Here is a 12,864-nt window from a genome sequence, read left to right as displayed (position 1 = left end):
AAGCTTCTGTCATGTTGCTACAGCCGGTGCAGTTTTCCCTTGCCCCTTTCTCCTACCCACCCCTTGGCATGTACTCTGCCCTTGCTGGCATCCTTATAGTGAAAATCAGCAGAATTTCACTTTGGGAGGATTAATTTTACCTAGTGCCAGTTACATGTAAGTTAGACACCTTATGACACTAGTCATATAGGCTGCTTATCAAATCAATACAGAGGTGGACTTCTCCAGTGGGTGATTCACCCCACCTGAAAATGTGCACCTAAGCTAAGCAGTATGAACTATGGGCTGGAGGTGCTTATTCTTCTGTTCTTGTTTGTGTTCTTCCACTCTGAGTTATAATAGCTCCATTACTTCCTTATGCAGTCTTTTGGAGGAGGTGATTTAAAATATATATATATATTTTGTGCTGAATGCTATTTTTTCACTGATACTTAAATAATTTTACATTTTAAAATAATTTTACATTTTATTGTCAGCAGTGCTCCTAGCAGGTACTGTTGTTTCCAAATAATGATAATTTCTTTCTGATCTCCATTTTATTGTAACAATACACAAACATTTGGTGCAAGTTCAGTTTCTGAAACTGTCTGGTGACATCAGTAGACCTGTACCAGAGGTGAACTTAGGCAAGTAGGCTTATGTGGAAGTAACATCAGAACAAAATTTGTCCTTGAATATTTAAACTCAAATTTTCTTTACCTAAGGTCTCCTGGGAGGTTTTACTGAATCCACTTTAAGGGAAATGTAGTTGCATAATTCTATTATTTTCATGGCATTTTAATGCAATATTCTGGATAAAGGATGTCACTGCCAATGGAATATAAAAAATAAACTACAACTGAGTAAAATTAGCTGATGAATTTATCCTCTTTGCCTCACAGAATGACCGTAACCACACAACAGTTTCTTCAGATGGTCTTGCTATTTGTGCTAGATGATTTTTTTAAGTTAACTGCCTCCACAGACTGTTTGCGAATGATTTTGCAGTTAACTTCACTGTGTCAAATATTAAAAAGGTGAGTTTATGGTTACAGCTTATATCAGAATGAAAGAAGCTGTGACAAGTAATACTGCCTTATATTTTTCAGGCTTAATTATGTGTGTTAAAGCAGTTATTACTGTCCAGCTGACAGGCAATAGCTTAAGTCATACTAACTGGATTTCAGTCCAAATCCTTAATTGTGATTGAGCAAGTAAATTATACATGCATTTAGATGTCTTACTACGCTCAGTGAGTCAGAAAGCATAGACAGTACTTTTAGGTGGTGCATTAGACAAGTATTCGCCCTATGATGAAAGGACAAATTCAAACACTTAAAAAATCAGTGAAAATGTTGATCCTGAGTTGAAGCTTCTTAGGGTCATATCCACAGCTTTTTAAAAGTACTTTTGTGTCTAAATCTGCATGTGTGTATCTAGGGTGATTCGTAGAAGCTCTTAAGTGTCAGAAAATTAGCAGAAGTTAGAGCCCAGGTGGTTGTCTGCATCATTAAAGAGGCAAAATCTGGTGCCTGGAGATGGTTGGGTGCCCAAATAAGACTCTTAAGAGTGAATTTGCTCAAAACTCAATTTTCCGAACTAGGAATCCTGAAATGGAAATCTACCAAGATCATCACATTCTTTGGGAAAAATTATCCTTGAGCTCTGTAAATAGTATGCAGAGTTACAGAGATTTGCCTGTCCTTTCAAATTCACATCAGTATTGTGTCCCTCTTGACTTCAGTGTGAGCAGGACTTGTCCCTTTTTATTTATACCCTTTCAACTTAGAGGAAACATCCTGAAATGTGAACTTTCTTAGTCTTGAGAGGTTTATGAAGTGCTACTGTGTAGCAAGCAGGAGGTGAAGCTATACACAACATAGTCATGAAGCAAACTGGTAGAGAAACTGTAGGGTTGTGCTGTCTTTTAATATTTTAAGTAGCAAAGCACAACATAGCCTATCCAACTGTAAATCAGTTCAACCTTTTTTCTATTGTAACTGGATAATCACAGAAAGATTAATGCTATCAAAAAGTGAAACCGTCCCAATTTGGAATTACCAGTAGCTGAGGTACTACTATGCTCAAATGTGTAACATATCAAAAAAGATGTGCTGAAGCTTGTGATGTAGGACCTCACAGAGTATGGCGACTTTGTGCAGAGACTATGTGAAAGATAATGGAGAAAGAGCAACTTCTCTGACAACCAAATTTGTGGTATGGGGTCCATGTTGCTGCTATAAAATCTTTTAGGGGTTTGATCCAGATGAGATTGGAAACCACAGCGCTTTGGGGTATGTTATCCATCTGTGGCATAGCTCTCTCAAAGGGACCATGTATACAAACTCTGTCTCTGTGACTCTTCTTCTGTGAGCTTTAGGGATTTCACAGCATGCTAAAAGCCCAGAAATTTGCTATCCCCCTTCCAAGCCAGACAATGGGCCTGTGGCCTCACCAACAATGTATGACTGCAGAAGCGCTGGCTAGAACCCATCTCCAAATTGGATTGGGAAGAGTTGGATCCTCTTGTCTTGTTTTTTATTCTAATGTTCGTGTCCTTTTCACACAGCTTTCCTTATGACTGGCTTTTATTTGGCCCTCAAGTTTAACATTTGGAACTCCTATTTATTGGTTTTTTTTCATCATCTTGGAAAATAATGTTGATTCTTCCAGTAAGCATCTTTTTTTTCTGTGTTTTGTTTCATTTTCTATTCTATATGAGTTCTTATCCAGTAGTTCATTGAAACAACTGAAGCAATTAAAGCAACCAAGTAACTAACATCTGGTATGCGTTTGCTTATACTCTCTCCAGGGCAAGAAGTGTGTGCTTTGGAATGGTTAGCACTTTATTATGTTATATATGAATACTTGTTGTTTACAGAAGATCAAAGAGGTTAATGTTGCACTTCAAGTTGAGAGTTGGAAAGTTTGTGGTAGTTCTATGTTCTTAGGATGTTCATGACACGGACTTTGGCACTCCAGGAAAGCACGGTTTCCAGCTGAGCACAGTGTTACCCTTGAGTAAAAAAGTCAGTTGAGTCAGTAAATGGTTCCCTTGAGTAGAGAGCATGTTGTGCTGAAACAGAAGTTGTCATCTGTGGTCTTTGCCCTGTGACTGGAGTCACTTGCCTAAACGCCACAAATTGTTCTGATGGTGCCTGGCATAACAATGTCCTGGTTCATGGCTCAGGGATCGAGGTCCCCGCAAGTCAAACAAGACATTCTTCAGATCATGAAGCTCCTCTTGACAAAGTCATGAAACTTTCCTGTACATTCTTGCCTTAATCTAAAAATCAATTAATAGTAGTTTTGCAGCAGGTTCTGGATCATGGCCTTCCTAAGCAAGATTCATTTTTCTCTCTGTATCTTGCACAAATTATGACTACAATGTCCTCAAAACAAAGCACTAAATTGTTGCTCACTGAATTTATTATACAGAGCAGTTACATGGAGGCACCATTATGAATATAATCTGCATAATCAATATGGGTTTATATTGCTGTCTTAACAGTAAGTCAGAGTCTAGTGTGCTATGGATTTGCTGAGCACTGAGTTCTTGCTTTAGTTACTCCTGAGTAAAACTTGCTTTGTTTTTGTTATGGTCAGAAATGCCCCTAGATAATCTGATGTCTTGCCTGTTTTTTATAGTATTAGCTTACATTACTAATGCTCTCATCCTAATGAATCGCTGAAAGTGAAGCAGAGATTTTACTCACCGAAATTAATCAATAAATAGAGTCAGTTTGTTTTTGAATATACTTTGACCTCCAGTCACCCCAGACCTTGAGATTATTTTTTTTGTTTATTTATAGTGTTGTAAAAACACAGCTTGGATCTAGATCATGAGTGAAGTGTGGTACTGTTTAACAGATGAGTCCTGCTGCCCTTCATCTGTGAGTGGAGTGCTTTTATTTTATGTTTTAATCATTCCTAAAAGCTGAGCTTTGAGAAATGCTTGGAGCAACTGTGTCTTACAATCATTCTTTTAACTAGTAAATACCTATCTTCTAACTACACCTTAAGGTGTAAAATTGTTTCTATGTACACAGTTTATCATGCTATAAAAACTGACTATTCTCTGTCTTGCTTAGTTAGAAAACAGTATGTCTCATATAATGCTTCTTTCCCTGCCGTGTCTTCGCAGAACAAGAACTTTATCTTGATTGTATGGTAGGCTCTGCACAAAGTAAAATTAATTTTTCAAACTAATTTGGATTTAAGATAAGTTCTTTAAAGAGGTTTGTAGAAAAGAAATGTTTTTTCTCATTTTTCAAAGTAACATTTTTCTTTTGGAATATAAATAAAACTCACTCTGGATAGAGATCTGTTTTTGCAGAATTAATTACCAGAGCAAATATGTAATTTCAGCATTTTCTGGGCCTGGTTGTTCATGTATTATAGGTGTCAGTAGTTGTTATACACAGGAAGATTCCTAAGAGATTTTCAGCAGCTTTGGTTGGAATGAGTCCCGTGAAGAAACAGAAATAGAATATGTGAGGTTTATAGCATCAGACCTGTGTTCTTACTCATGTGAAGGACTATTAAAAAATAATACAAGGAAAATAGTAAGAGAGAACAGCACTGAGTATATCTCTAGTGAAAATTGTGACAAACCTAAAAAAACCCTTGCATGTCAGGAAGTTAAAGGAGAGGTGAGTGAGAAGATCATGGCTCAGAAAGTCCTTTGTAACTTCCCCCTAAACAGAAAAATGGATCTGTATTAAAACCTGATGTGCCTTAACTCATGCCCTGAAACCCTGCCACCATGGATAGTACACTATTTTTTACAATAGTTTTACAATTACAAAGAGTAATCTATTTGTCTGTTCTCACTCCGTCTGGAAGGCACTGGAGTTGCAAGAAGGCAACAGAAGTCCTTTCCTTCATGGCAGTTGCAGGCAGTGGCTGCTCCTCTGAACAGTAGGTGTCTCTGTCACAGAGAAAATAAATCATTGCATTTTACAGATACTGTGAAACAGCCTCAGCTGGAGGTATTCAACTTCTGACTGATAAACTCTTCAGCTCTCCAGGCAGTTTGGCGCTTTCCCTCCCAGCATGGATCTGTATCTCCATTTCCCTCTGCTCTTCTTGGCATTTAATCAGACGTTTGAACCCTGTTTTTAAGGCTTTACCAATTTCCGTCTTTTGCTATAATCAACAAGTGACAAGAACGAGGGTTGACCCTACTGTGGAGTAGGATGGGATTATCTCCCTTTAGGTCTTGCTGCAGTAAAAGGATGTTGGGAGCTCTGCAGCAGAGTGGGTCCCTTCCTCACTGGATCCGCCCATTTGGGACAATACACTTGGGATCAGTAGCTGGAAAATGGTTCCACCTCTGCAATGCAACCAGTTCAGTCAGTTTGTTTTAAAAATGATGAGGAGATCAGTTCTGGATTAGATAGAGGTGCCTAAGAAGTTGCACCATGAGTTACTTTGGGTGACTGATGGAGCTTTAGCTAGCAGTGGTGGAGATGCAGACTTGTCTTTGCCCAGGGTATTCACAGTTGATTCATATCAAGAGGTCAGTTCATCTCAGTTGAGTCTTCCATTCTCCACAAGATCCCATGGCTCTGGTCTTTTATTTGGAGCTACAGTATGAAAACACTTGCTTTTCAAGTTAAAAATATCTTTACAAATTCAGGTAGTAGGGCTATATGGCTGAAAAAGAACTAGTCCATTAGTACAAGTACTTGAGGCTGAATGAAAGCTGAATTCTTCTAGCTGGTAGTGAATAAAGATTGTGGGGTGGGGTTCTTTTTTTCTTTTGCCTCCTACTTGTTCTGGTGGTGTGAAGTGGGGCTCATCCTTGTGGTCCAGTTATCCCAACCATCCACTCTGGCACTTGTTAAAGTCTACAGTGACTCCTGCTTGATGAGTATGCCCAGGTTTCCTTTACGTAAAGAAGTGCCGGTGCTCCTCTCTCATGCTGACATACAGCAGGGATGCAACCATGCTGCACACACTGTGAACAGGGAAATAGATATAACCTTAATGACCTTCATTAACTGAATCAGGAGACCTTGAGGAGCAGCAAAAAATATTCAAACTCTAACATGTGCCAACTTTGAATCATAATTGATGTTACTGCATGAGGCACTGAAAGGTGGACAGGTATAGAAATTACTATGTGTTTCTTAAGTAGCTTTCCCAAGACATTAAAGAGCACCAAAGCTATTTCTTTGCATGATATGAGTCCATCTGTTAGGACTGGAGAATTACGACGCTCTCTTGTCACATTTAAAATTTATTGACTTCTGTATTAAATTGAAATAAATTAGCTTAAACATCAGCTAATGTTTAAAGTGTCAGAGGTCAAAACAATTTGCTCTCCTCATGATCAGAAGTTATATATAATCTCATGACAAGTGTAAGAACTGACAATTTTGTCTTGAAGACAACTATTCCTTAGAAGGAAAGCAAGAGTTAAATTCTCCTGAAAAAGTTAACTTATTTGATAGTAATTATATCTACCTTTTTCAATTCAGTTTCAGCTGAATTACTTAACTTACAGTAAAATATGCAAACATTGATACGTCCTTCTGTCTCTCTGCAGGTGTCCACAGTTACCTGCTGAGGCAAAATTTCTGTGGAACTTCCATCTCTGATAACTCCTGTTTCCAGAAATGGCATTTCAACACCAACTTCTCAGCACTACCATAGTGGTTGTGGCTATGCTGTGGCAGAATAGGAAGAGCTTCTGGAACTGACCAAGGTCGTAAGAAGGTTGTGACGCTCCAGGTAAGTAGGAAGGCAAGTACAAAAATACCTCAAGGGAGCAGATACCCAAATATGTACTTGACAAAACTCTAAGGTCAGGAATTGGAAAGCTTCAAATGCACATTTGGTATGTTTTCAAGAATACAGAATGCTCTTCTGTGGATGGCTTTAGAAAGAAATTAATGGATATGACAGCAGAAATAATTGCAGTCCACATTCAACCAGGTAACGTTGCAAGTAGAGGATTATAAATGGCAACATCGTAGTAGAGCAACATTCAGCTCTACTGAAACCAAAATTGAGAGACACTTGCTTTTAAGCTTCGTCTTAAATGTTTTGAAGGTTTGACAAGTTTTCTGTCTTTAACCCAAAGATTTTTTTATTTCATTGCAGTAAACTTAGCTCATGAGTGTTAATTTCAATGTGATAGTAATACAGAGACTGCTTTATTAGGCATAATAAGAAGAATTAAGCATTCTTCCTCCACATTAGAAAAAATTAAGGAGAGCTTAGCAATAGGACAACCTACTGCTTTTGAATTTGCTAAAGCTAAGCTAGACCATCAAACTGATTTAAACCTACTTCTGTGAAATGCTGAATAATGATATTCATCATTTCATTTCTTTTTTTGCTATAAAATTTCATAATAACCAGAGATGGAAAAAAGTATGTGTCACAAGAGCAAAACTGAATGAAATGCTCTAACAATATCTTATGTCCTTTTCAGGTTCAATGTAATCTTGTTGGGCACCAGCAGTGAAACTCTTCTGTTCAAAATGGGTTATGGTGAATTTTTCCATAGACCTGGCAAAGATGCAGAACTGATCAATTTGAACGTGGGTGGCTTTAAGCAATCAGTGGATCAAAGCACCTTGCTCCGATTTCCCCATACCAGACTTGGGAAACTTCTCAAATGCCATTCAGAAGAGGCTATTCTAGAACTGTGTGATGATTATAGTGTTGTGGACAAGGAATATTACTTTGACAGGAATCCTTCCTTGTTCCGATATGTTCTGAATTTTTACTATACAGGCAAACTTCATGTCATGGAAGAACTTTGTGTCTTTTCCTTCTGCCAGGAAATAGAGTACTGGGGGATAAATGAGCTGTTTATTGATTCCTGTTGCAGCAACCGATACCAAGAAAGGAAAGAAGAAGGTCCTGAGAAAGACTGGGATCAGAAAAGCAATGACAGAAGTATAGACTCCTCTAACGAAGAGTCTTCCATATTTGATAAAGAACTGGAAAAGTTTGACAATCTGTGTTTTGGTGAAATAAGAAGAAAGATCTGGGTCAGAATGGAAAATCCTGCATACTGTTTCTCTGCCAAGTTAATTGCCGTGTCATCCCTGAGTGTTGTCTTGGCGTCAATCGTGGCCATGTGCATTCACAGCATGCCAGAGTTTCAAAGGCTGGATGCCAATGACAGGGAGATTGAAGACCCTGTGCTGGAAGCCGTGGAGATTACGTGCATAATCTGGTTCACTGCTGAGCTAGTGATCAGGCTCATCACTGCTCCGAGTCAAAAGAAGTTCTGGAAAAAACCACTGAATATCATTGATTTTGTCTCTATTATCCCATTTTATGCCACTTTGGCTGTGGACACGAAAGAAGAAGAAAGTGAAGATATTGAAAACATGGGGAAAGTGGTTCAGATCCTGCGGTTAATGAGGATATTTCGCATCCTGAAACTAGCCAGGCACTCTGTAGGACTGCGGTCTTTAGGCGCCACTTTGAGACATAGCTATCAGGAAGTTGGACTTCTGCTTTTGTTTTTGTCTGTTGGGATTTCTATATTTTCTGTGCTTGTCTACTCAGTGGAGAAAGATGATGACTCATCAGAACTGCACAGCATCCCCGTTTGCTGGTGGTGGGCAACCATCAGCATGACCACTGTTGGTTATGGGGACACTTACCCGGTCACACTTGCTGGAAAGCTGCTCGGCACCCTGTGCATTATCTGTGGGATACTAGTGGTAGCACTTCCAATCACCATTATTTTCAATAAGTTTTCTAAGTACTATCAAAAACAAAAAGATATTGATCCAGACCAATGCAACAATGATCGCAAAGAGAAATGTAATGACCTACCTTATTTTAACATTAGGGATATTTATGCAAAAAAGATGCACTCCTTCATTTCTAGCCTTTCTTCAGTAGGAATTGTAGTCAGTGACCAAGATTCGACGGATGCATCTAGCATTCAAGATATGGAGGATGTTTATAACACAACATCTTTAGAAAATGGTACCGGAAAATGAGTTGAATCACTTTCTCTTCCCTTTATTTCTCTTCTGATTCTTGGTAAATATGGACTTACAAACTTCAGTGAATTTATTAAAAGCAGTTAATTCTCAGGGTACTTAACTCTCAGCCATATTTGGACATTCTTTGCTCTGAGGGTGCCATACAATCTTCATTGTTTATATGAGGCTTTAAAATATGCCTCATATGGTGGTTTAGTTTTTACACAGCTAATGTTATGCATTTTTTTGGAGAAAAAGTCAGAAAAACAGTTTTAAATGTGAGATCAGTGTTTGTTTGGTTTTGTGGGGGTTTTTTTGTTTGGTTGTTTTTTTTTCCTGCAGCAATCTGATAGTTTATACAGAATCTGCTTTTAAAATTTGCTGCTGTTCAGGTAGAGATATATTACAAACATGTAAGAGCTATCGCACAAGTCAATGAAGTTTTTACCTTCAGGAAAAAGAAGGAATTATGAACATGTAAAACTATGGTCACTAACACATTTATGTAATCTTGGAGTTGGGAACCCATTTCCTAAGTTGGGGCAGAAAATGTATTGGTACATATTGTTTTTACTCCATGGAAGCATAATATTTATGAATCTCTTTCCAAAAGCACATATATTTTTAGTTTGTTAAAATAAATTAATCCCATTGTGCCTATATTTTTCCCAGTCTCCAGCATGGCCAAGCTCTATCAGATCTCAAATGGTCTAAATCACAAGTTGCAGGACGAAGCGTGTGGCGTAGGGCACAACAGGAGCTTATTATACCTTTTAGCCACCTCTTCCTCCTGGAGAGCAATTCTGGTGCCTGGAGAGGATTCTGCTGTGATTAAGGCCACCCTGGTGGCTTCCCCAGAGGCTTTGTTTTGTGGGCACTGGAGCAAACATCAGTGGTGGTCTTTAGAAGTTATTGCTCCCTGCTGCCAGCACTTCTCCTTTACTGGAGGTTACTGCCTCGGTGGAAGGAGCAAATGTGAGCAGCACCTCAGCTGCGCTGGTTCTCAGTCCAGGCTGTAACACCAAGCAATGGAGACGTGTGGACATGCTCTCCTCTACCATGTATCACCCATCAGAGAGGTAGGGTGGGCACTGCATGTGGGCACCCGTATATTAAACTATTTCATCTCCTTTTTCTGAGGCTCATCTGTTGGTGATGGCAGCTTTCCTGGTTTGTGCTATGGGCTGGAGCGGTGCTCATTGCCTGGCAGAGTGCTGCAGCTCTGTGCGTTCCTCTCCTCTCCAGGGATTTCTTATGCAGCCAGCTAACCCTGCTGTTTCAAACTGGATCTTTGAGGGTTATTTGAAAAAAAAGCCAGCTCTAGCCTAGCATAAAGCAGTGCTGGAGAAACTTGAGGACTTTACAGAAGTCCATAGTGTTTCTGAACACTCGTTTGCATTCATTTGTCTAGTGACTAAATCAGAGGTTGAGCAATGGAGAATTGAAGATACTGTGATGTTATTTTCTTCAAAGAGAGTCTTCACTTTTTTTTTTTTTTTTTTTAATTATTGGGCCAAATGCTTAAGCCCTTACTCAGTTTCTACTTGGGCAGATCTAACTCACTAGGAATTGACTTCAGGACTGAGTAAAACTGACTAATAGATTTTAGCCTCTACAGAGGGTTGATTTTTGAGATGTCTGCGAGGTTTTCTATTGCAAAATACACTGAGTAGCTGAGGTGCACTGGTATTTACTGAGGCACAGAGCTCCTACCTCTTTCGGAGATGGAGAAACAAAAAAGAATGGGATGGATCAACCTATACCTCAGAAAGAGATGTCCCTCAGGACTGTTGTGCACCAATATAACAATGTGGAACTTAGAATACTTTGAGCTTTGGAGAAACTTCAAAATTTGTCTTACTACTTGCTGAGTGTCGTAAGTGTATGTGATACGTCACAGGTAAATTAAGGTTAATTCTTCCTATAGTTAGTGCAGGAATACTAAAAGGGAAAGTTAGCCTAAATGTGTTTTCTTCTTAGTGAACAGTTAGCATTACAAAGATGCAATGATATAAGATATTAAATATGTACATGCATATGAATATAATAGGAACCAGAAGAATAACAGGATAAAAATTACTGTCTGTCCAAAGACACTTTCTTGGTAATCTCCGTATAAAGATATATTACATTGCTGCTGAAGTTCAAAAGCAATGTAAAATATTGTAATGCAACAAAAACTGCAAGAAATCTGTATTAAATCGTTGAAAAAAACTGTGACTGAAAAATCTAATCCTACTTATAAATCATTGCCCAAGTATTGCAGAATATAATATTTCTTGTAATAAATTTTACTGGTGCTGACTAGTAATTTGTCATAAAGTTGATAGATTCTTTATCAATCATATGAATCAATCTTAAGTCTGACGCTGTTTAAGTTCCTCTTTTTTTTTATGCAGCAAAATGAGGCATGTTTTTGAAACATATCAGAAGGTAAAGTACGTATCTATGTATCATGCAGTGTATGTTAGTGTATATTTTGATCAAATCAGTTTTATCTTAAAAAATGGCTTTGTTGTTATCTGTTCCTTTTGCTGGAATAAGTCCAGCACCTTGGTTTCACATCCTGGGAGCAGGATGTGAGCCCTGTTTCATGCCAAAAGGTACTCCCCTCAAGGCAGAACTGCGGTCCTGTAACGCGCACTGGTACTAGAGAGTGTCACAAGTCTTGAGTGCTGGAAAAAAGCAGATGAGAGCAAATACTGAGATGCTGCATGTTCTTCCTGCTAGTAAAATTTTTTAGTAGAATAATTTGCTAGCAAGAGATAAGTGTAAGAGGGGACTGTTTCTTATTTAATTTGTCTTCTTCCTTGGTCTAGAGTTACATGTTATCAATATGTAATATCAGTATCAATGAAAGATAGAATGTCTTTCTTGCTTTTGTATTCCATACCATATGTTTTTCTCCTTAAAAACACATCCTAAATTCTCTCCACCCAGCTGCTCTGTTTCAGACACCAAAGCACAGAAGATGTTTCTGTTTCAATACACATCCCATTTTGTATGGGTGAGGTTTTTTTGTCTTTATATAAAACAGTTTCCTGGCATGTTATTAGTTTGTTTGTCTTGATGGCAAATGCTTCCCCTTCGATATTCATTATTTCCAGAATAACATCTGTCTTTGCAGCGTTTTTCCCTAGTGTAGCATGGCAAGACACCACTGCACCACATTGTAGTTCCTTTTTTGAGCAACTTCCAACTGGCAGGAGGTATCACCCAACTGCCCACAGCTCGCGCCTTGCTGGGAGCAGGCTCTATCCCTGCCACCATTTTTCACTGTGTGTTTGAAGTGGGAAAACGCCAAAGTAGAGGAATGAGAAAAGAGGAATGGGAGAAGATAGGAAGCTGTCAATCAGAAGGGATGACAGAAAAGCCTGAGAAGACCTTAGAAGAAAGGAAAAGAGAAAGAAGTTGATGGAAAGAGTCCTCACTTGTCTTCACTTTATTTCTTGGTTTTTCCACCAATGCTTTTCTTCCTTTTCTTCCCCTTTGTTCCTTGCACGCCCTCCTGCTACCACCCTGGCCTCCCTTCCCACGCAGCCTGTGGTACAGCAGTCCTGTTTCTGTCCCAGAACAAGGGTCTTTCTGAGTCCAGAAAGGCATGTGCCATCCACCTGGATGGCAGCAGGCAGAATTTTATCAAGGATGAAATTAGTGAGCACTCCTGCTGTGTATATGAGCAGTGATTAACACATTTGCAGGCTGCGCTTTTTTCTAAGAAAAGTCACAATGTGGCTCAAATGAATGAGTGTAAACATGAGCTAAATAAACGTCACATCTGTGTCAGGCCTGTGAAGGAAATATCACTTATGGCTTAGGTAGAAATTAGTGTCAGGCACCATCATGCGAAATATTACCATTTAAAAGCGGACTCCATGCCGACCCCGTGCGAATGGGTTGCTGTCAGGGAATGCTGAGAGTG

At 38.9% G+C, this 12,864-nt stretch overlaps 1 protein-coding gene across 1 annotated transcript; it reads left to right on the top strand.

The window, feature by feature from the left end:
- Positions 1-7,472: 7,472 nt before the first annotated feature.
- On the top strand, positions 7,473-9,616 carry KCNS3 (potassium voltage-gated channel modifier subfamily S member 3; the record flags this gene model as incomplete). Its single annotated transcript, XM_081997447.1, has 1 exon — positions 7,473-9,616. The coding sequence occupies one exon, from the start codon at positions 7,473-7,475 to the stop codon at positions 8,955-8,957; it is 1,485 nt and encodes a 494-aa protein (XP_081853573.1). The 3' UTR covers positions 8,958-9,616.
- Between the last annotated feature and the right edge of the window lie 3,248 nt (positions 9,617-12,864).

This window comes from Phaethon aethereus, assembly GCF_964289735.1.
Source record: "Phaethon aethereus genome assembly, chromosome: 3".
Lineage (NCBI taxonomy): Eukaryota > Metazoa > Chordata > Aves > Phaethontiformes > Phaethontidae > Phaethon > Phaethon aethereus.
Note: the sequence above shows the minus strand (reverse complement) of the source record. Positions and strands in the feature narration are given on the sequence as shown.